A 26,619-nucleotide genomic window follows, 5' to 3' on the forward strand; every position below is an offset into this window, starting at 1 on the left:
TTTTTCTTCCAAAGCAGAAACAACTCCTTGCATATTTTTGTTATGTAAAATTAGTTTTCTTGAACATTTTTTTTTTTTGGTTACAGCTTTTTAAAAAGTGACACTAGAATACAAATTCTACACAACATCCCACAAAACCTAACTGGAAAATATTTTTTTTTACACAAGTACTGTACATGAGTGTTATTTTTGTATTTACAAACGAGGCGCACAAGTGAAGGATTTAGTTTTTTTCCTACTTGTGCCTGAGTTGTCTCATGGGTACCAGGAGGGAGGAATCCGGTCCGGCCGTCCGTAAGAAGGGATGCTGGAGCAGCTCGAAGGCCGAGGCGCGCTGGGAGGGATCCCTCACTAGCATGCGCTCCAGGAAGCCCTGCAAACGGGGCGAGGCCTTGGAGAAAAAAACACAAAGAAAAGTTACGATGCTTCTGTGTTTTTCATACTAATGAAATTATAGTGTGTCAGTTTTAAGTCAAATTAATACTAGTCTTCTGCACTTCACAACCCTACAAGTTTTTAGCAAAACCACTTTTGCCCATAGAGTTAGCACCCACACTTCAAATTCCTTTGTGGTAATCTTGGTTAACACTTCAAAACCCTCCATAGTTCCTTTGTGTGGTTAAGCTCAGGGCAAGCAGGCAGATTCAGTCACGCTTCACTGCTCTCCACAGTGCTATTTTTGTGTGTGCAGTGACTGTCTGTGTGACACAGTTACTTGAACACTTCACATCCCTTCACATGAAACTGACCTGCTGGGTTTTAAAAGGGTTTTCTACATTGCTCTGAATAGCAACTTCCTAGTAGGAGGGTTAATGTTTCAGTGCCATGTAATAGGACTATATACACTTCTGTCCTATATCGATCATTTCTATTACTTAGTTTAAATCATGAGTTTAAGAACATGTCAACTTTTTTTGTACGAAACTTCGCAGTTTTATCAAGTGGGTTTTAAAGAGAAACAGGAAACCTGCAGTCAAAAAGAATGTACACATTATAAAGCAGGGTGTCTTAAAAGAAATCATATGGGCAACTCCAGCCTTATAAAAGCAAGTGTAGTGTCCGTAACAGTGACATGATATCTAGAGAAATGATCCCAAGCTCCTAGTCTGTAATCTCCTTGGCCATTACTAGATGATGGATGTATCAGATTTGATAACGACATTTTCAGGTTTATTCACTGAGCTCTTAACAACTCTCTCACAGACATTACATAACGCTGGAATCGCCGATGTGCAATTAGAAATAGAGAAGTAGGAACATCCCAATCTTTTATGGCACTTGTACTCTCAATCTTGAATTGAAATGTCTGAAAAATTCAGATATATCATGTGTCACATAGAAATTTGCTTGATTATAAAGGCTTACCTTGTGTGGGTTCTTGAGTTTAGGAGGCGGCATGTCCCGGATACGTCTCATGGCTTGCAGTGGTGGCTCGTTGAAGAAGGGTGGTTCCCCATCCACCATCTCCATAACCATGATGCCCAGAGACCAGATATCAACCTGCAATGTCCAACAAACAGACATATGCAATCAGTTCTCACGCAAAGAAAGCAAAAATACACATGACAAAATCAGATCTCAACCTCGATGTCTCCCACTTAAATAAAGAGTGTGGGTATAGCAAGCCCAGTGTTGTCTTTTTGAAACCTGATGCAAAGCCAACTCATTTAACAGTAATAAACACCATTTGCAAAAAAAAAGTATCTTGACGATTCAAGAAACAACAATACCATACATCTGAAACTGGTTATCAAAATACTAAACCGTCAAAATATTAGCTCAGTAGATATACTTTTTGTGAAAACTGAGAAAAAAAACATCTTCATTTTCCTCGACGCAAAGCAAGGTTTCCGTTGCAAGCTCTCACTTCCAAAGTGTTCATTAATACATTATTGACTTGCACTCTCTTGGGGTATGATCTCCAGTTTGTCACTTGGGGAAAAAAATACTGATTCACAGATATGTGACCAAAATTTGGTCAATTTGGAGCAGTATTTAAAAAAAAAAAGCCTGTTGGAGGGCGAGAGAAAAGTGTGTTTACCTCTGGTCCATAAGGTAACCTTGAGATGACCTCCGGTGCCATCCAGTACGGGGTGCCTACTAACGACTTCCTCCTAGGCATGTCTGATGAGACTTGGGCACAGAAACCAAAATCAGACAGTTTGACCTGTGAAAGACAGAGGTACAAGTTGCAATTGAGGGAATCTTGGAATTGACTGAGGTAACACTGATATAACACAGCCAATTGTTTTTAGCATACTATCTTTGTCTTTTTCCGCCCTGAACAGCTTTTTGTTCCTCCTTTCCTCGTGGCATTTCATTTAGTCTCATTATTATGTTATGTCACTGACCCTGTTGTATGTTTGTTCGTTAGTCCATCTTCGGCTATTGTTTGTGTTTGTTTGCACTTGTCCACTGGTTTTTTGGTCTTTAACCAGTTCGCGCAGAATGACATGTATACCCGCAAAGGTTTTGCGGTTTTCAGAACGGATGACGGATAAACACGCAGGGAGCGAGGTCGAAATATCTGTCAGTGACCCGCTCGCAGCGAGCGAGGCCGGAAATAAGAGTGTGCTGCCCGAGGGTGATGGCTTCAACCCGCCTGGCATTGAGGTCGAGTGAAAAGAAATCCCGCGCCTCGTTCCGTCCTTGTCAAAATAATCCCGGCGTGAACTGGTTAAGTGCCATGAAATTATCAGAATTCTTTGTTTTTTGATGGAACTAAAGAAATGTTCCTGAGTTGAGTTGGAATTGAAATTGAAATCATCATGGGTTGTGCAGGATTCAATGATGTTTGCACGACTTTTTTCCTTGAAATATCAACTTTCCAAGACTAGTTGTAAAAGACTCCTTGTAAAATATCATAATCCCATGACTTTTCCATGACTTTCCACCATGGATAGCTTTATATTCCAGGATATTTTCAGGATTGTTTCCACGACTGTAGGAACCCTACAAAGTCAATGAGTATGGTCATAATATGGCAATGGTACCAGAATGTCCTTTTAAAAACACAACTACTTATACATTTTCCTGTTGGCAGGTCCTTAGGCACAGGGTCCATAAACAACCACATTTTCCAACCCACCTTGCCGTCATGCGTTAGCAGGATACTATCGCTCTTGATATCTCTGTGTATGACACCCTGTGAGTGCAGGAAGGCTAGGGCTTTGAGGATCGCCTTGCATATGTAGGCTATCATCTCCTCTTCAAGTCTGCAAACAACAAAAAACAAAAAGGATATAGACCATGTTTGTTTCAGAGTTTCTTTTGAATAATCGCTGGCATATTCAAAAAAAATTATTTAAATTTTTTTTTATCGAGTTTTATAATTCCATGGAATTGACCAGACATTTTTGTGCAAGACTTACTTCTGAGTGTGTGTGACGATATCTGTGAGAGCACCACCTTCCAAGAACTCCATGACCACCCATAGCTCATCCCCAACCAGGTAGCTGTTGTACATCTCCACAATGTTGACATGCTTGTAATCCCGCATGATGACAACCTAGTACAGCCAAATAACATCACAAATTAATTATTTATTCAATTGACCGATCCATTATGACCCCGCCCCACGGTGTTTCAACCAATCAGTGTTGATAAATGTGACCCGCTTTGAAAAAATGAGTCTGATGTCGCATATTTTGATTTCAAGCTTTTGCCATTTTTAGATGGAAACAGTGAAAATTTGATCAAAATTTGGATTTTTTTGTTTTGGTTATATTTTCGTTGTTTGATAGTTTTAGTTCAAATATCTTGCACAGAAATTTAGATATTGTACGAAAAAGACTGACAAAATTAGGATTTTTTTGTGCTTTTCTTGGTTAGTTACAGTGTATTTGTCATTTTTCAAACCCTTTTTTCTCCATTGAGACGTTTCTAGCTTTGCAAAAACTTGACAGAATTAAACAAGCACAATAATGCAACCAAATGTCCTAGAGGGGTCCATGATATATCAAATATTGTCAAATGAAAGCATATTTCATTCCTATTTTATTAATGTTGTTAACTCAAAATGTCAGTTCTGCCACAACAGACTCATTTTTGAAGAGCGGGTCACAAATGTCCAGCATGGGTGCTAAAAAGTGGACAGGCACCAGTGTTCATTTGTACAGGTGTGACATATTGGCAACTGCATGCCCTCAACTTTTTATCAGGAAATATCTCTTAGTTGCCCATTTTGACATCATGAACTTCAACTAGGCATAGTTATGCCAAGGAAAATCTGTTTTCTAAAGTACAACTGTCATACACAGGGGAAGATATGTATATTAACCATTATAAGATGGAATTTTTGCGCCGGGGTGATATAAATCAAATTAGGTTTTGCCCTTCACCGACGTTTTAAACACTGTATACTCAGTGTGTTACCTCCCGAGTGAAAGTTGGAAAAAATCACTCGGGTGGGACTCGAACCCACGACCTCCTGCTTTCTAGTGCAGATGTCTTACCACTCGACCACCGAGCTAACGGGATCGGTTGGCCGGTTCGAATCTGATGTACATAGCAGCGGGTGATTTATATCACCCCGGCGCAAAAATTCCATCTTATAATAGTTTATGCGGTACCCGCTGCTATGTACATCAGATTCGACACCGGCCAACCGATCCCGTTAGCTCGGTGGTCGAGTGGTAAGACATCTGCACTAGAAAGCAGGAGGTCGTGGGTTCGAGTCCCACCCGAGTGATTTTTTCCAACTTTCACTCGGGAGGTAACACACTGAGTATACAGTGTTTAAAACGTCGGTGAAGGGCAAAACCTTATTTGATTTATATCACCCCGGCGCAAAAATTCCATCTTATAATAGTTTATGCGGTACCCGCTGCTATGTACATCAGATTCGAACCGGCCAACCGATCCCGTTAGCTCGGTGGTCGAGTGGTAAGACATCTGCACTAGAAAGCAGGAGGTCGTGGGTTCGAGTCCCACCCGAGTGATTTTTTCCAACTTTCACTCGGGAGGTAACACACTGAGTATACAGTGTTTAAAACGTCGGTGAAGGGCAAAACCTAATTTGATTTATATTAACCATATTAAATAATGCATCACATGTTCCAGTATCCTCAGTTCCCAGCACTTAATGAAAACAAAATTCCTTGATTTTCCCTGATAATTCCCCGAGAAATGTCCCAAAAGTTAATGGGAAATATTTGCTCTTTAACGAGGTTGCTGGCAAGTCAAGAGGTGGTTGGAGCAAAGCAACTAAGATACTGATAATACATGGGCAGCTTGTTGACAAGCAATGGCCTCCCTTATAGCCATCCTTTCTTCACCATATGCAACAGAGACGCACATACGCGTCATGGTCAAAATTCTTTCCCTTCTGGGTCACTGTCAAATTCTCTGAGCGTTCCAAAATTGTCCCCAGATTTTTGGTGTTTCTCGCAAATTCCATGAATTGTCCCAGACTGGTAAAATAGAAACTAATTTTCGAGGTTCTTCACCTGATTTCCAGAATGGCTAGGAACCCTGATCTTCCGAGACTCAGAAAAAAACTTGATATTACTGAGCATATACTGACCTCGTTGAAAAGGAGTTCCCTCCTCTGTTGTTTCCTCAAGTCCATCTTCTTGACGGCCACCTGTCGGCCCGTGCCCCGCTCCGTGGCGATACAGACGATCCCCGTCGAGCCCTCCCCGATCTTGACAAAGTGGTCCAGGTGCTGGCGCGGGTCGCCCTGGCTGACCACCATCTGTAAGGCCGCCCGGAACTGCTCGTGGGAGACGCGTTGTTCACCGGCTGGGGATGGGGTCTGGCCTTGGGGCTGCGGTTGGGGTTGCTGTTGGTGATGCTGTTGCATAGGTTGCTGCTGCTCTGGGTGATGCTGCGGTCCGGGATGCATGCGCTGGTTCATCATCGGATCGTCTGGGTCTGTTTGAATGTGAGGTGGGCCACCCTGCTGGTAAGGTAAAAATCCGCATTTAAGAAAAGTGCAGGACATGAATCAAGACGTACACTCTAACGGTTCAATTTGCAAAGTCCAAATTGTTGTACCCTCAAATGCCTTTACGCAATAATTACACGAAAACCCACATCTTTACAAGGACGCCATGCAAAATGACCCCCCTCGACGGTTACAAAGTTATGTGGTACTCTCAGATGCATTGCTGTTGTACGCCTGGATCTGAGGGACAATGTAAATATTTGACGGTAAGATAGTTCGAAGTAATGGGAAAATGTAAAATGTAAAAATCAACCTACCAGCAATTTAAACAAGGACATTGTTTAATGAACATTGTTGACTCTTTGTCAAAAAAAAGTGAAGAGCAGATTGTGTAAGTACAGAAGAACTGATTGTGTAAGAGCAGATTATGGCCCATTTTTAAAACTGTTTTATTTTTTAACCTTTTCAACAGATTGTTTGGATGCAGGATCAGATGTACATATTATAACGTTTCTAGGACGCTCGCTAGCAAAGGGTTAAAGGTAGAGTGGACCATTTGCATCAATTTAAAAAATAACCGACCAAATTATTGTTAAAAAGCTTACTTGGTTTAAAGACAGTAATGACACTAAACTCCCTGTGAAATTATTCCTTCTGGCATGCTGTCATTTTGAAGAAAACAATAAAAGAAGGTCTTTCCAGAGGATGTGTCAAGTGACTCATTTTTGAAAATTTCTGTTTGTAGTTGGTTTGTACTTTGGTGAATCCGTGCATAGGAACTAGCATTTTCAAGACGCACATGTGCACGCAGTTGCTATTATTCGTCGGTTCAGTTTGTGACATCATGTAGCTACAATCGGCTGAATAAGAATCATGTCCCAAATGCTGATTTCGAGACTGCGCAATTCAAAATATGATTTGGAAACTTTTGAATCAGAAATCAAGATCCAGAATTTTGTGGTGTTTTTTTTTTAAATGTACAGCATTACCAGAGCTAAAACTACACCGGGCTAGTTGTTTAGCACCCGTCTTTAGGTTTTGAGCACTTTTGTTGCTTCAAACACAAAAAAGGCACAAACGACAAACGGTCCAGGTTTGAACATCACAAGCATACCTGTTGGTGGGCATTGTAGCGGTTCTGCGGTTCATTGTGGCCATAGGGAGGGCCGTGGGGCCGGCCGTGGGCAGGCCCTGGGTGACTGTCGGAAGAATGGGAGGAGGCTGGGGACCGATGATGCTGGGGCTCGTTACGGTTCAGATTCATGCGGGAAAAGTCATCCACTGGATAACCCTGTGAATCGTAAAGAGTAGAGCTTATAAAGTTGCATATCTCATGCTCTCCAAAAAATGGATTTTAGTCTCCAAACGAATTTCAATTGATTTTTTTGTTTTAAAGCAAAAACAAAAATTCCAAGTTAAGGTGTCTGCAACCCTCTGTTGGGTAATTCAGGTTTTCATTTTGTGCACAAATGACACATCCATGCGAGAGCCGAATTATTGTTTGGCAGCCAATAATTCAAATTTTGTGAAGAAATACTTCACTAACTAAACGTCGGTGGACTTTTTCTTTCCATTTCATACTCACAAGTGAACAACTTTTATATTGATAGGAAAACAGCAATTAATCTTCATCACAAACAGAACTCAACTCCATTGACATGACAACGTAAGCCAAGTAATGTTGGTCTCAGAGCACACACATTTTTTTTATTACATCGATTCCGAATGGCTATTCACTGGGAGTCTTTTCATGTATCTTGGCTGCTTTCCACTTGTAAACGCGAACAAAGCAAACATTACCAACGATTCCCCAGAGGCTATGAACAAAAAAAAAATCACGATTGTTTGCAGAGTTTGCTGGAGTGGAACACAATGCACAAGACTCACATCAGAAGCTTTCCCTTCTGTGTCATTGTCAAATTCCCTGAGTTTGTCTCGATTGTTGGTGTATTTCTCCAAATCCCCCAAGTTTTCCCTGACTGCAAAAATGGAAACTCATTTTCAACATTTTCCCTGATTTTCAGAGTGGTTTAAAACCCTGAAAATATCAACGTATTAAAACAAATACAACTTTCAGACCTACCCCTACCTGTGGAAGCTGCCTGGGATGTTCGTTGGAAGACTGAGATGGTGGACCATTTCCCATGGGTCTGTTATCCCCACCAGGGCCAGGCTGATGGAAATTCTGCTGCTCACGCGGCGAGTTAGTCCTGCCGTGATGTCCCCCAGGAGGACCCCCAGGGGGCCCACCGGGGTTTGCCCCAGGGTGCCTGGCTGGGTGACCGGGAGGGTATCCGCCAGGCTGGCCACCAGGGGGTCCGTCTCGCTGCGTCATAGGGGGTCCGCCCGGGTGTGCGTTTACCCCAGGGGGAGGCTGTCCCCCTGGGGGTCTGCCCTGGTATCTACCCGGGGGGCCGGGCTGCCCGTGATGCCCAGGGGGTGGGGCCCGTTCAGGTCCACGCGGATCTGGCCTCCTGTCCCGATCCATATGTCTACATGCAAACAAAGCACACAATGAAAAGAGTCAGTATTGGGAAGTTCATACACGTTATTTAAAAAAAAAGTGACTTACTGTTAGATGGAACTCTTAAGACATCTGCTTATGCATACATCCAGTAACATTTACAAGTTCGCATGGAATACAATGTATGTATGTATAACGGTGAAACCTTAAAATTTCCGACTTTTGTAAATATACATGTAGTACAACCCAGTAACAGCACTGCAATGGGATAAAAAAAAAAAGGAAATCCAGTTGTTTCCTGTTCCCAACTATAATAGCTCTGGCATATGTTGTTTATAAATGTGTGGCTTCCCTTGCACACCACACTGAGGGCAGGTTTTTGTTTGTTATTTTATATTCAGTGACAAGTGAAAGTACAGACTGTCCTGCTCATGCACAACACTGCCCTCAGGTGCCACGTCAGATGCAACAGGTCTATAAGATACAGCATACAAACAGTTTCCTAACAATGACAAAAAATCAAGCATATGAAATGCACCTTACACCAATATAGGCACAGCTGCCACCAAATAATTGATTTCTTTGAAACCTTGCAAATAATCAAAATGAAAACTTATCCTGATGAAATTCTAATCAAGTAATGCGAAACTTTATCATTCTGGATCACCTTGGCATCAGATAGCAAATGTGGAACTTGTCTAAGCATCAACATCAGAAAAACCAGGGTGGGGGAAAATGGTTGATGTTCACTTAACCCTAACCACCCCTTCAAAATTTGTTTTGTTGGAATCTGTAGGAGTGACTACTGCACTAGTAAACTGATTTTGCTTTATATGGGGTCAGGCATACCACAATAATCAGAGTCCAACAGTCTGGGACAAGTTCGCGCAAGGACTATAGTTGACCAATGGTTAACTAACGTTTGCCCGAACTCTGTCTAGTCGACGGTGGTTGACTACGCTAGTCGACTATTTGGAACCAGCCTACTGGGGTTGGTTGGTTCGCTGGTAACCAATAGCCGCGCGCATTCATAATGCTAGCAGAGAGCCAGGATCCAGAAGTTTTGCGATGACATTTTGACCAGTGTTTGACTAGAGACGTTCGCACGTTGCTATCAGTGCGCATGCGTAAGGTACGTCACAAATCAACCACTAGTCGACTAATGGTCCTTGTCCGAACTTGGCCCTGGTTGTTGAGTTACCATATGGTGTTGGATTTTGCAAGAGTGAGAAAGGTGCCTAGTACATCACTCAAGGGGGTTAGGGTTAAACGAAGATATGACTATCAAATATGCGTACCTTTGATCGGGATGCCTGCCCCCAATGCCTGGCCCATGTCCGTCTCTTGGGGGCTCCCTCCATTCCCGCTGCTCCAGCTCCTGCCTGCTATTGAAGCTGTTGGACCGGCTGTTGTTGCGGTTCTCCCGCGGGTGACGCTGCATACTGCCATGGTCATTCACCGGTCCCCTGTGCTCGTCTCCCATCCGCGGGTCGTTCGCCGGCCCCCGTGGGTCGTAGTTCCCCCTGCCGCGATCGGCGTGCTCCGAGAGGGGCCGGGGCGGCATGTTCCCCCTGTCCATGGTGCCGCCTCTCTGCCGCGGGTCGTGCGAGTCCATTCTGTCCCTAGGGGGTCGGTCACCGCGGTAGCCAGGATCTCCCCTGGGTCCCGGTTCCCCCCTGGGTGGGGGCTGTCCCCTGGGGCCTTGCTGACCTCGGGGGAAGGTGGAGTAGCCCGGTGGTGGCTGGTCGTAAGGGTGTGCTGGAGCAGCCCAATCGTTTTCGGGAACTGACTCTGGAACCTAGAATAATTGCAAAAGTCAAAATGTACATAACTCAGAAAACTGCCAAAGTACATTTTGTGAGTTCCAATTTAACCACAGTGCATCACTGGAAGAAGTCAATAGTATACAAATAATGAATGTTTGTGAGTGCAATGGTAAGAATAATTTCATGAGGTGAGACTTTTAATAGCCAATTTATTCAGGTTAAAAACTGTTTAAAAGTGCAACAAGTTCATCATATCTATATTAATGCAAACTGTTCGACGGGTTAAGAACAATCATATTCAATTCATCTCGATTTAAAACAGCGCCACCACCAGCAGCAGCGACACCATGCAATGGAAGTTCTATTCACAGTGCAATAGAACTTCCATTGCACTGTGCGCTGCGTGCGACGCGCGCGCCGTGCGTTGGTACGAATAATTCAATGACATGTGATCAACGATCCACCAATCAGATGACTGGGAGTTATTCAGGTGTTGTATAATGCCCAATAAAATCATGCAGACATACACTCTATCAGTAAATACTTCTTAAGACACAACATTTTTTTCTGCGAAAAATAACAACTTTTTATGACAGCACGTCGTAAACCTTTGATTTTGCAATTTAAATCAAAATGTTGGGCATAAGACAAAACCGGATTCAGCAGTACACTGAAGTCATCATTGAAAAACTGATTGGCAATCTTTCAAACTGTATTCAGCTCATTTTGCGGGATGTTGAAGTGACTTGCAGTTACCTGTGGTTCCGTTCTGTCCCTCTGTTGGCGCTGCCTGGCAGCGTTCTGGTTGCGCAGCGAGTTGGACCGGGCCACCGATATTTTACGAGGCTCAAAGCCAAAGCCGTTGGTGGGTCCATCGCCGGTCGGTGAGCTTGGACCACGTACAATTTGCTGTCAAAGGAGAAAGGGGTAAAAATTAAATAAAGAATGTTTGTGTATATGCAGGTCGTTCAATTGTAAACATTAACCCTCCTAGAAGGAAGTCAATATTCAGAGCAATGTGTTAAACCCTTTAAAACCCTACAGGTCAGTTTCAGGTGAAGGGATATGAGGACTGTGTTCGATTACTTCCCCTGTGCTTACTCAGGCAAGCGTGACAGTGTTCGATTTACCTCTCATGTAATTCCTCATGCTTACTCGAGCCTGACCCAAGTAACCGACTCGAAGAGCCAGTTACTTGGGTAAGTGTCCCATAAGGCCATACAATAAACATGGCTGCCAACGTGACGTCCGGCAGGCACCTCAGGCCGTGTCCGAAACGGGCTTCCAGAGCTACGGCTACGTATGTCAGCGAGTCCCGGCGTATTTTCATGGGCGTGGACCTAGACCTAGCTCTTTGGATGCAGCCTGTGTCATGTCAAAGTTCAACTTTCCAGCTCTTACACGAAACTTTACCCGAAACCGTCCGTTTATTTGGCTCTGCGCATGTCTGTCATCACGCGAGGAGCCAGGCGCGAGTAAGCTGGGGGAAGTAATCGAACACACTCGAGGTTTTCTGGTGTGACACAGAAAGTCACTGCACAAAAAAAGCACCGTGGACAATGGTGGAGAGCAGTGAATCGTGACTGTATCTGTCTGCTCGCTCTGACCTTAATCGCACAAAAGGGTCATTGAAGTGTTATCCATACTCCATAGACATGATAGAAGATTATCTCAAAGGAATTTGAAGTGTGGGTGCTAATGCTACGGACAGTGGTTTCACAAAACTTGAAGGGTTGTGAAGTGCAGAAGACCAGGAGGTTTATGTAACCCTTGTCCCTTGTCACTGTACAGTACAATGTATGTTTGCTAGAAACATTCCAAGATCCTCCATTATTGTGCAGGAATCCAATGACACATTCTGTTTACTACATGTATATAACTTTCATTGGGTATCAAGCCTCATGTCATGTAAAAGTGCCAGGGCTCAACCTTACTCCATCCTGCAAACATTTTCAAAACCTCAAGAAGGATTTTGAAAAATCTGGAAAAGGTCAGGCTAAATTTGAATAAACACTCTGTAAGCTACACATGTACTTCTGCATTTCTAAACAAGTGGGCATTTGCTTTTGAACTTAACATTATGAGAGAGATAAATTAATTTCTGATCAGGACACTGAATTACAAAACCTTCTTGTTTTGAATGACAAAACCTTATTGAAAGAAATACTCAAAATATGTTTTGATCAATGCAGGGCTAGGCAGGGGCTGTGTCTGCACAACACTGATAAAGCATGATGAAACTGTTACAAAACAACAAAAAAACGTAGGAGTGTAATTTTATCAAAGAATAGGTGTGTTGGTCTTACTTTCACTTTCACCGTTGCCCAGTTTGTTTTGGTAAGAATGGTATTTGTTTTTTCTCTATCTGACCTATGTCAAGCCAAACCTGACAGGGGGAGGGAAGCTTAATTCTGGTCATGGACTTTCTGAAGTGAAAGGAAAACCATGGACCTTAGCAATTTACCCAAGTTATTTTCCAATTTTGTTACCAATAATGTTAGTATTTTGTTATCAATCTCCACGTTCGGATGTTGATGCAACTCAAGGTATTCAACTGTCTTCAGGTTGATAGGGTTCGTGACTTTTGTCATCGTTGTGCATACAGACTTTGTGGGTTCATTATTCCAGGAATGGGAATGTTTTACGAGTATTTGTCTAAACATAATTGGGAGCCTGATGTGGCGCAGCTGTTTTACTTTTTTTCTCGCATTTTTCTAGTAACATGTACTAAGTACCGGGTACCCCCGGTATGTTTGAATATTTTTTTCACTTCTTTCCTTGTCTTGGTCATGTTGGTGGCAGCCTGTTCTGTGAAGACAAACTACAACATCAGAACTTTTTATTGTACATGTGATACACTACATGTACCGGTATGTTCTTAGCATGGGGGATTCTCTATTTTGTGGGTTGAAACACCAACATTAAATTATGGAGGTACATGTATACATAGTGAGAACACTGCACTGCTCCAAATAAACTCCATAAGTATTGAGGTGATGACTAGTAACACAACCCTAACCTCCCCAACTCCACCAAGATCCATTCCCCCCCCCCCCCCATTATGGTGGATTTTGGGGGCCTCGGTCCTGCAGGCCTGGTGTGACTAAATATTGATGGAGTACTAGAGGCAGTGTTATTGATGGATTTTGGCAGACTTGGTCCATACTTAGTAAAAGACAGTAGGGAGCTAGGGTTAAAGTCAAAATGATATTTTAAGAAGGGAAATATTCAGGTTTTGTTTGTGAGACTTGAACTTGTGAGTACAAGCACATTTTTTTACTTCACTTGAATGTTGTGCATGTAACTGTTGGAATCAGAAAAAAATATGACAAGGAAAGCCGGTCTCAGAGTGTACAAAATTCTATTCATTTGTTTCAGAATGGCTGAAACAATTTGTAGAATAAGCAGTGAGGAATATGAAAATACTCACTTTCAGGCCGGTCACTTCGGTAGGAGTGATCAGCGAGGGATCCACGATGGGTCGTGGCCTCTTCTCATCGGCACCAATGATGTTTTGCCACTGGCGGGGTAGTCCCATGTACTTGCCCGAGTCCCTGTCATAGCCGGTGTGCACCCGGTGCTCAAAGTTGGAAGGATGCGAGATATTGACGCGGGGACCCCTCTTCCCCTTCTTGGCAAACATTTTTCTGCAAAAAAAAACAGAATGAAAAAATAATCAATGGCTAAAAAATCAACCATTCTTGTGACGTGCATTCTTCACTGCATGTACATGTATGCAAGTCCCAATGTGCTGTACATGTAAATTTACAAAGAAAAAAAAAAGATCAAAAGAAATTTAAGGGAAAAAACCAAACATTGTGAAACAAATTGTGAGCTGATTTGAAGTTTTCAGGGTCAAAGCTTCTTTGATGTGAGTGGAGAGTATTCCATTGGACAGGAGACGCAACCGATATGACTCTGACTGAACAATGTCCATAAGATCTACGATAGAAAATGCAACAACTTACTGCAAGTAGAGATTGAGATCCAGTGTGGACATTTCTTTGGAAGATTTTACATATAAAACCAATGCGTTATGGTTGATGCTTCACCTGAACATTAATTTTACCCTAACTCCCTGGATATTTTTTTCTGTAATGCTAGGATGCAACCTCTATCCTGCAAAATCCTCCAATTGCCTCCATGTAAAAATTGCATACAGCCACAATCCTCCAAAATATTTCTTGAATGTTGTCCTCGGAGGGGCAACTACTGCCTCAATCCTGCAAAATCCTCCAGGAATCACTCAATACGTTGAGGCAGAGCCAGTGACATCCTGGAGTAGTGCGGAGGGTTTAGGTAAAATATACAATGTAGCCTTAAATTTATGCACGACTGAGCATAAACAACACAAGGTCCGGTCCAAGACCTTGACAAAGTGCATCCTCCAAAATCAGCCACACATTTTTGTCATGATGTACGTAGCCTCAATCCTGCAAAATCCTCAATTTTGCACAGAGGATTTGGAGGATTTAAAAAGGTGAGGGTTAATGAAGCCAATTTGGCAGAAATATTTTCTCGTTCAGCATGTACGGTACATGTTCACAAGGTATACTGTTACTGTACATGTACGTGTTCAATATGTAGGCCTACATGTACCGGGTACGTAGTCGTACAAACAGTACAATGTAAATGTATGTACTAGTGTGCACATTCCATTCATAACAATATCTTTTGAATTGTTGATCTTCAGCAAATTACAAATAGGCCTACATTGTACTTGTAGATTTTTCCTTAACTCAAACATGTAGTTAGAGCAAATTCACAGCATATTTTCATGAAGAGTAAGGGGAAGTTTGAGGTGACACTTTTTGACACTAAATCTGTTTCTGAGAAAAATTTGTGTACGCCAATTATGCAACATTTCAAAACACTATGCTCAGTCTCCTGACAAACATAGCCATAAAATAAATGCACAGGATATTTCCAAAACCACAGGTGCATTGTACTGTACATGGAAACAAATAGAAACATGAGCAGTTCTTGGAATTTTCTGGGTCGAAAGATTGAGGAATATCTCAGGAATTTTTGTTTGACATTATAAAGGTAAAACATCATGTTTTTACTTAAAATACCGGTAGCATTATCATATTCTTTAACACTTTCCACATAATTATGTACTATAAGTGGCAATTGTTTACATGTTCATGTTGTGTTGACTCTGTACATGGATGCAGCATTTTTGTTCACCTAATACCGGTAGGCCTAGACCTCAGCCCAAGTCCCTTCTGAAGAGACAGTAGCCCGCTGTGAAACCTGGATTAAAATGTGAGAGCGCTTGCACTGAATCAGAAAATAGATCACAGTGGGAACATGCTAGTATCATAGCTCTATGCTAGGATAGATGACCCACAGGTCAGGGGTCACCATAGCATGGTCTGATGGTACTCCAGATTCTTGACATTTTTGAGAAAGAGAGAGGTACATCATGTACATGTACACTGTACATGTTCAATTTTGTACAAACATGTACATGTACATGTACATGTACATGTACATTTACTGTACAAGTGCACCATAAATGCCGGATTGGTCATGTTGGTTATTTGCGTAAGAATTTCACATTTTCTTTTTCCTTTCCTGTGCACCAAAATCACCTGGGTTACCAGCCACTCTGGAAATCACGGGAAAAAAACTTGAAAAGGATTTTCCTTTTTTCTTCAGTCAGGGAAAACGAAGGGAATTTGACAGTGACCTTGAAAGGGAAAGGTTTTCCACCAGTTTGGTATACAAATGTATAGGCCTGTGTGTTTTGTGCCGGGCCAAGTACGGCGGTTGTGTCTATTGACTGACTGGCTATGGTGGCTTTTTAGTGTTTATGCAGTGTGAATATTACACAGCTCTACAGAAAATAACAAACAATTGGTTGTGCTACACATGTACATGTACTGTATACCTTTCCCAGCATTGCCAGCAGCCTTGATAAAGTAAAAATACAATGTTTTCTCATGTATTTTCTATCAGGGAAAACTCTGGAGGGTTTTGTGTTAATAAAGTACAGGAAACCCTGATCAATTTTACACAAAGTTCTTGATAAACCTAATAACTTAGTTTACAATACATGTGTAAATTTACATACATTGTGTGTCACTTTAAAAGTTACAAAAACATGGCCATACAAGTGCATCCAAATTTGAATATGAGCTCAGGACCCCCTTTTAAAGTTTCTGTTCATACAAGTACTGTAACTAACTGAACATACCTAAAATCTCATCAGATCAGATCAAATATTTTACATTATTAAGTTACAAATCTGTCAAACCATGGCACAATATGGGTCAGTGATGAGTTAAACCTTGACAGTAAAGTGTGGGTCAACATTGGCATGTCTTATCTGTGAGATAAAAGCCATGTACATGGACATGATCACATTCCTTCAACAAACAGAACTGTCAAGATTTTTCAAATCTCAGTCTGAGGGGCACTTGCCAGAAAGATAATAAACATGAATTGCATGCGTGTAATGTTATCAGTGACATTCATGTGTACTGATCAAACAATATTTTTGAACAAATGCACAACTTCAATAAAAAACTTTCCTCAATGAACACAGAATAAATCAAATTAGGTTTTGCCCTTCACCGACGTTTTTTAAACACTGTATACTCAGGGTGTTACCTCCCGAGTGAAAGTTGGAAAAAATCACTCGGGTGAGACTCGAACCCACGACCTCCTGCTTTCTCATGTTTCTAGTGCAGATGTCTTACCACTCGATCACCGAGCTAACGGGATCGGTTGGCCGGTTCGAATCTGATGTACATAGCAGCGGGTACCACATAAAACACAGAATAGGTCTCGTTCAAATGACGTCATTTCCTACAGACCATCCACGTGCATCGACATTTTGAGCATGAACTTGCATAACGCGCATCGGCTGCGTCGTATTTCGAACACATTTCAAGCAACAAGTGCGTGTGTTTGGAACAATTTCAAACACTGTGCATTGCATGCTTGATAAATTACGTAAGAGTAACTCGCAGTTGCAGTTATCCTACAGATACCGGTATGGCTGTCATTGAGTGCGCCCCATACTTTTAAATTAATTAGCTAATTAGTGTTTTAGTCAATATCATTACTGAGGAAATTAAGAAGCATACAATGTAGCTTGTACAAAATATGTACTTGTGTATGTACATGCATGTGTAGTGTGACAGAAAAAAATTCTGTTATACCGTAATGATTTGATGAGCGCCATGTCTGTTTCTATGCTCTATGGTCTAATATTGAATGAAATACAGTTGAGTCTCGTTATAACAAACTCGTTCGGACCTAGCCAAATTGTTTGTTATATCAGAATTTTGTATTAAGAGGAACATCTGTCCCATTCATTGTGCACATAAATGCACAGTCGGGACCAAGGCTTTATGTTTGTTATAACCAGAATTTTGTATTAACAGAGTTTGTACTAACAGAGTCGACTGTACATTATAATACACCCATTATCTCTTTGAAATCTACAACATGTGAGTAATCTTCTGAAGTATTTCCTGTAGTGGTGGAATGCAGGAAACACTGGAATTCGCTGAGAGATAATGGATTTGGATTACATACCAGTACATGCATCTCAGTGTACATTTACATGAGCAGGATAAATGCAAGCCTACATGTATACATGTACACAAGTACAGTTGTAAGTTACCAAACTGTATCTGTTGGCAACGAAACTCGTCGGCAGGCGGTAATGACTTCAAATACCCGTATTTCCATTTTTGAACTATTAAAGTTACATGTATGTATCATTCAAAACTCATTTTCATGATCCATTTTTACAACTTTAAAAAAAAAATCATGATTCAAAATTTCAGACAGGTCATCTAAATATATATTTTTTCCAAACAGGCTGCACGTTTACACTATACAATGCCTCCTTGATACATGTACGTGTGTAAACAAAGATACAATATACATACATGTACACATACACGTATGGTATGTATCAGTTCATCACAACAAAGTGCCGTTCACAAATTTGGCAGTTTCTTACCTTTTCACATATGTGTACATACCTAGCCTACATGTAGTATTTCAGAACAGTACTTTTATAATATTCTGTACGTTGTAATTTCACCATGTAATATACCAGCAACCCACTTAACCAGCAACCAGCAAAATGCCATAAACTTTGTGTTTCTAGATGTAAACAGCTATATACCGTACATAAATTACGTGGGGCAATTTTCACTGCACATGACTGCATGTACAGTACCAGTAAATCCAATTTGGCAAATTGAGAGCAAATGGGAACAAACCATACTGCCTATGGCCGTGCACCTGTCACTGGTTAACCTACATGTACATGTAGTACTTGTCTCCGAAATTGATACCTTCTTTATAAACAGGCAGTTGCCATGGATGTCCTACACAGTACATACATGTACATGTACATATACATTGTACATGTACATGTCCCATGGACATGTGTGTACATTGATTATACACACAAAATACGTGTACATTGTAGTACACTGTACACACACATGTATGTACACAATGTACATTGTACACGTTCTTCTTGAACCAATATACAGTGCTGTACCATAACATGTCCGTCACACAGATTCTGTACATTTCCTCTGTGGATTATTGTGTTTTAAAACTTTAATTTATAAGTACATGTACATATGTCAAACAACTTCATTATTTCAAAAATATCAACTTTCAAACAATATCCAAACTCACCTAAATGTACATCTGGACAGCAAGACAGAAAATCCATGACTGCACATCTTTACAAAAAAACACCGGCAATAAAGTGCACCCTATGAACTGAATCTCTGAAAACCTTCAAAACAGCCTCAACTTTTGGCGTTCCAAAGTTCTTGAGAAATGAAGTCAATTTCACACGAAATTGGGTACAGAAAGACTTGGCCAGTCTTTTGTGGAACGCTTTTAAAACTGTACTGTAGAATTGTTTGATAAAACGAATAGGATTTTAGAGATGAACATTAAACAAGTTGGCCTCCAGAAAGATGTGTTGTCTGCAGCCCAACAGAACAGCCACTCTGCATGGACAGGGCTGGGCCTTTATTATAGCACCATCAATTCACAAAGTTAAAAACAAGGAACTTGTTATGTGTGGGAGCCATTATTGTCCTGTCCATTGGCATTCCAGTAGACTTATTAATGCCCTTGGGGTTAGGGGTAGTCTTGACCTCAAGGTCCTCCCTGTTCCTCTGGGTTATTTATTGCTAGGAAACCTGCCATTTTTGTTTAACTCAAGGAAAAAAAGCCAGGTGAAGACAGATTGGGAAGCAAGTGTCAAATCTGATTCAAGTTCAAACAAAATGTCACTGAACGTGAGGGAGGGCAGGGTTTTGAAAAGAAAACTTGGACAAAATTTTGTGTAATACCAAACTGGTACCAATTCTAAAATATCATCATGAAGTCCAGAAGGACAAATTAGGTACCTGTTCCCCGAACATGTACAATTTTTAAAAACAGAATTTTGTGATTAAAGTTGACCCTGAAAAGCCTAGAAGCCTTCATGGTTAGAGGTTAAAGAAGACAGATAAACAGGGTTTTTTTTGGGGGGGGGGGATTCACGAAGACGGCTGTGTGGTGGCTTTGCCATGTCTCACTACATTTGAAACATTAGGCCATGTAGATTGTAATTTTGTTGGATTTGAATATCTCAGGTCAATCCAGTCAGCAAGCAGTTTGCAGCAGTTTCTGCTCATCTTCATGTAATTTTCAAAAGAGTTAACAATGTTCAAATTTGACAAGTTTGAGCAAGGCTTTTATGGTTTAAATAAACTAAAATAAGATCTGTTCCCCCCCCCCCAAAAGAGAAGAATTATACGTTGGTGTTGAATGTTTAAAAGATCTTTAAGTTGGTCTGGTCCATCCACACTATTTTTCCACAAAACTTACTACGTGTATGTACATGCACTATAACTGGGGAAAAAAATCACAGCAACCAGAGGGACACAGAAGTCCATTATTCCCAATGTCTGGGAATTCTCAGGAGCCTGTCAGCTCTTATGTCTTTGGCAAATAACAAGTGCCTTGGGCCACATGAAAATGTCTGGCTGTATAAATCAGACCATTCAAGCTAAATCTAATGATGTCTAATTCAATTCCAAGTATGCACTGAACCAAGGCCTCTTAAGAAAACATAAGGGAGCTTTTGCTGTGCACAATTTTATATCGTTACTGTGCAAAATGATATGTACATATTGTTTGTACAGAACTTACCTGTACATGTACGATACAGTAGCAAACAAGTTTTACAGTATCTCTCCTACTCAGTGCAATATGTACAAACACTTTAAAACCCTTCAGGTGAAAGGTTATGAAGTGTATTCCACCTCCATGGTTAAAGTAACCTTGTCATACATGTACATGTACAGAGAGTCACTGCAAAAACATACAAAAAGTGAAGCAATGCAGAAGGCACTGAAGCACGACAGAATGGCCAGAAAAAAGCAAATTTACAAATTCATGCACAAAACACTGGTAACTAGCGTACATAGCGTAAGTCATACAATTACATGTTAAATAGTGGGTCATCAGTGCAAACTTATTGCAAATATGTTGGGGGGGAAAAACATGCATTGGAGGGCTGAAAGTTAAACATTTTGTCTGTTTGTTAAAAAATACTTGGGAAAGTTTCACAACTCCTCATAAACTTTGTACACAACCATCAATGTGGCATCAGATCAGGCCATTTTTGTTGCAACTGATTCACATTAGCCTGGCAGCATGGGAGCTTAACCCTTACTCCCTAGGCATTTTTGCTAGGATGTAACATCAATCCTACAAAATCCTCCAACTGCCTCCATGTAAAAATTGCATACAGCCTCAATCCTCCTAAATCCTCTTATTTTTTTAATGTGGTCCTTAGAGGGGTGACCACTGCCTCAATCCTGCAAAATCCTCCGGCAATCACTGTCAAAATGTCGAGGCAGAGCCAGTGACATCCTGGAGCAGTGCGGAGGATTTCAAGTATAATCTAGGCCTAAATTCATGCACAGCTGAGCATAAACAACACAAGGTCCAGCCTAAGACCTTGACACAGTGCATCCTCAGAAATCAGCCACACACTTTTGCCATACATATACATGTAGCCTCAATCCTGCAAAATCCTCCATTTTGCAAAGAGGATTTTACAGGATTGGGAAGGTTAGGGTTAAAGGAGACATACATTCTTGACATGCTGATTTTGTAACAATGGGAAGCATTGTCAACAACCAAAACTTTGTACTTTGGCAATATACTTTTCCTGCATGGCTGGAAACGAAACTTTCTACAGGACTGAATATGCCCCCCCCCCCACACAAAAAAGTGGGTTGTCCCCACCCACTTGTTGCTCTACAACTTCTGTTGCAGGGATGTGGTCGTGTCCATCACAAGTCCAGTCACAAGTGAATCACAACTTCACAAGTTTAGTCACAAGAAACAGTGGATGAACAGTAATGAAGGAATGCTACAATGTTGTAAGTTGTCAAAGCTCATTTGAATACCGGTAGCTTGTGATTTGAATTGGGACTGGAGGACTTGTGATGGACTTGCAGGGACTTGTGATGGACTTGTAGGGACTTGTGACGATTTCGACTACATCCTTGTTAAGAAATGGAAATCAAGTTAAGATGTTAAGAAAACTTCTGCCAAATATGGGGTAATCCAAGTTGAGGACACAAGAAAATTTGAATGACAGGTTGTTAGACTGGCAACTGTAGCGACAGGTTTTAGTGTCTGCCTCATTATCTTGCCTCTAAGGAGGCATGAAGGAGAGGTTGCATGGACAGTGTTTTAGCGCCCTCATGTGCTGAGCCAAAGTGCCCACTTCGATCCACTGCAATGGCTTTTCAGTGACCTTCGCTCATAAAAATGGGAAATCCTTATTTCAATTGACAATCATGACCAAGTGAGTATTTGTATCATTTCATGGAAGACTCTCATGCAAGACGGCCAGAGCTTATCGTGCAGTCGCACTTGTTTTCTTAGTGATCCGTGGCTTTGGAGGATTCTTTTTAAATGGGAAAGAAAGTCTGAGGACCATTTGGACCATTTGGTCGATAGACTGGTCTGGTTGCAAGAGCCTGGCCAAGATCCTGACGTTGAATATAGGACGCAACTTGCGCGTTAGCGCGGTGAAAACATCCCGAGGTGAACACAATATCGTGGTGCAAAGCTATACGTTGTCGTTCACGCCCTTGTTTTCACCTCGCATTGACCCAAGGTCACGCAAAGTTGCGTCCGCCTATTGTCAGGTCAGGGAACCAAACGGTCGAATGCCATATTTAAACGATAGCCACTGCAAATTATAAAATGTTGTGGCCTTAAATTAAGTTTCATTTGTGTATTGCCTAACCTAGCCCCAGTTAAATGTGGTCAATTTACTGGACTACCTCCTTAAATAAGGGCCACACTTGGAACATGTACCCCAAAAATGTGGAACTTTGTCAACTTTTGATTTTCACATTTAGACTTTATTATTGTACGGTAATTCATGCTAATAGTAATAGAAGCACACTCGGGAAAAAATGTTGCAGCCTAACGCCACTTTTTCCTTCATATATTATCTCAATGAAGGTCAGTCATTGCAAAAATGATTATAAGACATGAATCTGGGAGCGGGACTGAGAAACATTTCCAATTTTGTTAGGAAATACTTAGAAAATTGTCTTGACTCTCCACGAAAACAGACCATGCCATTAACGGAGCTCGTTGGCTCCGTGAGCCGCCACTGCACTCGCGTGGTCTTTTTTCGTTGTTCTTTTTTCGTTGCCACATGCGCCTTGACTATACGTGACTGACAGTGGAACCGATCCAGTACGCGCGTGATCTTTTTGATGTTGAAACTTAGATACGCAAACGTGCGCAAACTAACCTGGAAAATACACGAAAAATAGACGTCTGAGAAAAGGCAGGACTTCCTAATCCTTTGCTTAATACTATTACTATAGGAGGGCGAGTGTGCTTCTGGAAAATCGTGCTTCTATTTTTCTAACATGTCTAAAGCGTAAATAAACTACAATTTTACAAATAAAGTCTTTATGTGAAAATCTTAATGTGAACGTAGGCCTACACTAGTTTGAGTAATTAACTCCAGCCATGGAGGTAGTTCTACCTCCATGCTCCAGCTGACAGTGACATGCTCAACATGCTCAAGATTCAAGCAAGGCGGCGGCCCACAAACATAATTAAATATTGAACTTCGAGTTCGACTTCGACTCTCGAGCAGTCGAGTTTGATTTTCGATCACAGTAAAACATCGTTCAATATTTTTTTTTATAAATAAAGCTAACGCGTAATCAGTAAAATAGTACCTTACCTAGTTCTCAGCTAACCACAACCCTCCACCGTATACACCGCACTGCAATAGAAATGCCGGGTTTTTGATGAATTGCCCAAAACTTCGGTGAGTCAGTGTTGCGGAATTGGTGAATTCATCGTGTGTAATGCATTAGGACGCCCTTCGCTGGTCCTCTGCCCAAAACTTTTGAAATACAATGCGCGATAATAGAATATTGAAGGCAACCAGCGACGCTAAAATGACGCCCGCATTGAAGAATGGTTCATCCGGGGATTTTCAGAAGTGCCACAATTAGTCTGGTTTCATTCTTAAATTTGTGGTGGTAACCGCAGGGGGAGTCAGGGTAGCTGCCTTATGCAAATATTGTTTTGGGTGGGCAAATTGAAAGAAGGCATGTGTTTTGTGTTGATTTTAGTAACTTTGCAATGTCAGAAATTTGAAAACTTTACAGACAGCAAACTGAGTTTGAGTCAATCATTTATGCACAGTAAAGTAAGCTGTATATCACTGCCCGCCTATCAAACTTAATGACTCACACAGTCACAGGAATTAATTCTGTAAAAGCTGTGTGGTTTTGAGTCTGTGAACTTGGAGGAATAAAGAAACTGAGTTCACTTTTTAAATCTTTGGTAAACCCTCACCTACATTAGTACTTAGTAGTATCATGTTCATCAGGAAATTCACATGTAATTCCTGATGAGTATGTCAGCTGGAGTTACTCAAGCTAACTCGTAACGTATGCTCTTAAAAATGGAATTGTTTTTTTCCCTTATCGAATTTGCAATTTAATTGTATGTTTTGTTTTAATAAAAAAAAAAGTGTCTTTGCTCCAACATGTCCAATTTTGGGCATCTGCAGCGTACCCGTTGGAAAAGGGCTTCCATTTTGTGGACAAGTAACCTGCCCTGCAAGTGCCGAATTACTGTCTAGCAGCCAAAATTAAATTCCAATTTTTTGAACGTCGGTGGACTTTTTTGTTCAATGTCTCATTTAAAAGTGAATTTTACGGCTAGGCCAATAGCAATAGCAATTGAAAAATAAACAAATTCTATTTTTCGAGGTGAACTTGAAAATGGCATGGGAAATGCATCCTTATACATTTGAACTTGTGTATAGATCTGTGCAAGTTGTACAGTCTGCAAGCGCAGCAAAATATGCTATCTTGGTCAGCCCTTGTTGCACAGTGAGGATTACAATGTTTTTTTGTTTTTTTGTATTTCAGCTTAAACTGATGATCAGTGGATAATGAAGCCATGTGAGTGACATGCATGCTGCAACAAGTGCTACAACTGCAGTGATACTGTCAAGACAATTGTATATGTCCAGTTAGAGTAGTGACTGGACTCTACGATGGCTGGCCGGCACAGCAGGCTGCAACGCCAAATCCTACAGCTCTACAAGCAGTTCCTTCGTCTGGCCGAGCAGAAGCCGGGGCTGGATGCTCACGTACGGCAGGAGTTCCGGCGATGGGCGGCCCTGGAGCGCACCGACGTCCAGCGCATCGAGTACCTGCTGCGCAGGGGCCAGAGACAGCTTGGGATGCTGCAGACGGGAGGGGTGGACAGGGCGGGAAGTTTTGTCAAGGAAAAGGACGGACAGCCTGCTTCAACGACATCAACAGAGAAGAGTTGATAGTTTCACAGAAACAGCTGTATTATGATTAAAATCTGAGGCTATTTTGCTGGGAATTTCTGTCGCTGTTGGCAATTAAATGGCCACGTAGTTTGACACTCTGTAAATTTGGGGTCCAAAGTGTGACATTTTTCCTGTCCCTGTTGGTACATGTACTTAGTAATTTGCCATTCAAGTATTAAGAATGTCTTGATGATTTTTAAAAATTTTTATTGGGTACATGTCATGTAGGTTGTTTGCTATTCATAATGACTCATGGAGGACGTCTGCATTAAAGAGCGTATCAGAATTACAAAATTGTATGATGTTATTGTAACGGGGACAGGGAAAAAATGAACCCCAAGTTACACCCGGCTTGTAACCAGTTCATTTTTAACCCCTTATGGTACTCACACACAATTATAAAGTACCGGTAATTCGTTTTACTCAAAGAGTTTTTCAAAAAATATATATAAAGAATGGACACCTTCACTGATAACATATGATTTATCCTTTCAAGGTTTGTTGTTGAGTCTGTATTAATTATTAAGCCAAAAAAAAATAATTCTGCTTCTGATTACATTGCATTTGAAAATAAGGGTAGGTAGGTACATGTAGGAGAAAAAAAATTGGCAGTTTGTTTTTGTGTACAATCATATGAGTTGTCTGCGTGTTGTCAAGGGTAAAAAAGGTTGTAATTGATGATTTTCAGGTTTTTCCCCTCGGTTTTTCCCAAATAAAAAAGAGGCAGAGCTATTATTTGTTTTGGCCTTAACACTTAGTGTTCTTGCTGAGTGCATTGTGTAAAACAGCAATATTACACTGTGCTAAAAAAATCAGGGCAGTTTTGGACACTGTGAGGAATAAGATAATTACATTTTTTGAAAAGCTGTGCTTTTAATGTGTAACAGAATTTTTTTCTATAGACCCTATGCATTAATGCGGAGTTGGAGGGCAGTATTGCCTGGAAAAGCATGAGTAAACCTTGTGTACATTCATTTCACTAACAGTGAGAATACCGTGTGAGAGACCTGCAGTGTACAAGGTCTATTGGATGCTTCAATTGCCTTTTTCCCCCATTTGTTCCGACATTCCAAACTATAATTGCTTCATTACAGGTACATTTTCTAGGTTTGAGATGACCTAAAGTGACATCATAGCAAAAGTGCCCTCATGCATCAGGATGGCCATGGAACTGTAGTGTGCTATAAAGTTTTACAAAAAAAGGTGCTGCCCAGTGGCCAATTTCAATATGAGGCAATGGTATTGGAAGAAAAAGATATTTTTGAGTCACAAAGCAGAGGAATTTTTCAGTCAAAACTTTTGGCCATTTCAATGCAATAGAATATTGTTATTGTACTGATTTAGATTTTTTGTATTGTGGATGGAGAAAAATAATTGCCAGAATCAAAACAATTCTGGTTGTATATTATTGATTTTCAAATTGAGTTATGGTCAGAATCAATTGTAATTTGCCATCACCAGTGAGTGTATACAATTGTATGACCAAAATGTATTGATTGCCTAGAACAGAGTGCTTATGAGGGGTGGATCCAAGGAGGGCGATCGGGAGTGCCTGTTTTATTCTGTGAATAAAGCAATTCCATATTACAAATCTTGATTCAGGCCTTGG

At 41.1% G+C, this 26,619-nt stretch overlaps 2 protein-coding genes across 7 annotated transcripts; one reads left to right on the plus strand and one right to left on the minus strand.

Moving 5' to 3' along the window:
- Positions 1 to 23,547, minus strand: LOC119740464 (serine/threonine-protein kinase PAK mbt-like). 4 transcript variants are annotated; one of them, XM_038215787.1, is made up of 12 exons: positions 23,394 to 23,547; positions 13,548 to 13,764; positions 10,874 to 11,026; positions 9,650 to 10,149; positions 7,977 to 8,379; positions 7,002 to 7,178; positions 5,525 to 5,902; positions 3,372 to 3,508; positions 3,089 to 3,215; positions 2,042 to 2,167; positions 1,366 to 1,500; positions 1 to 391 (listed from the first exon to the last, which is right to left on the minus strand). In XM_038215787.1, exons 2-12 carry the CDS (start codon positions 13,758 to 13,760, stop codon positions 236 to 238), a joined length of 2,505 nt encoding a protein of 834 aa, XP_038071715.1. In that variant the 5' UTR covers positions 13,761 to 13,764; positions 23,394 to 23,547; the 3' UTR covers positions 1 to 235. The 4 variants fall into 4 exon arrangements, with proteins under 4 accessions (XP_038071715.1, XP_038071714.1, XP_038071713.1 ...); XM_038215786.1 differs by having other exon boundaries at positions 5,525 to 5,899; positions 7,971 to 8,379; XM_038215785.1 differs by having other exon boundaries at positions 7,971 to 8,379.
- Positions 23,548 to 23,632: 85 nt separating this feature from the next.
- Positions 23,633 to 25,548, plus strand: LOC119740465 (succinate dehydrogenase assembly factor 1, mitochondrial-like). 3 transcript variants are annotated; one of them, XM_038215790.1, is made up of 2 exons: positions 23,633 to 24,004; positions 24,598 to 25,548. In XM_038215790.1, exon 2 carries the CDS (start codon positions 24,726 to 24,728, stop codon positions 25,005 to 25,007), a length of 282 nt encoding a protein of 93 aa, XP_038071718.1. In that variant the 5' UTR covers positions 23,633 to 24,004; positions 24,598 to 24,725; the 3' UTR covers positions 25,008 to 25,548. The 3 variants fall into 3 exon arrangements, with proteins under 3 accessions (XP_038071718.1, XP_038071719.1, XP_038071717.1); XM_038215791.1 differs by having other exon boundaries at positions 23,633 to 23,874; XM_038215789.1 differs by having other exon boundaries at positions 23,633 to 23,867.
- The last annotated feature ends 1,071 nt before the right edge of the window (positions 25,549 to 26,619 follow it).

The sequence above is a fragment of the Patiria miniata genome, unplaced genomic scaffold, assembly GCF_015706575.1.
Source record: "Patiria miniata isolate m_02_andy unplaced genomic scaffold, ASM1570657v1 HiC_scaffold_5, whole genome shotgun sequence".
NCBI lineage: Eukaryota > Metazoa > Echinodermata > Asteroidea > Valvatida > Asterinidae > Patiria > Patiria miniata.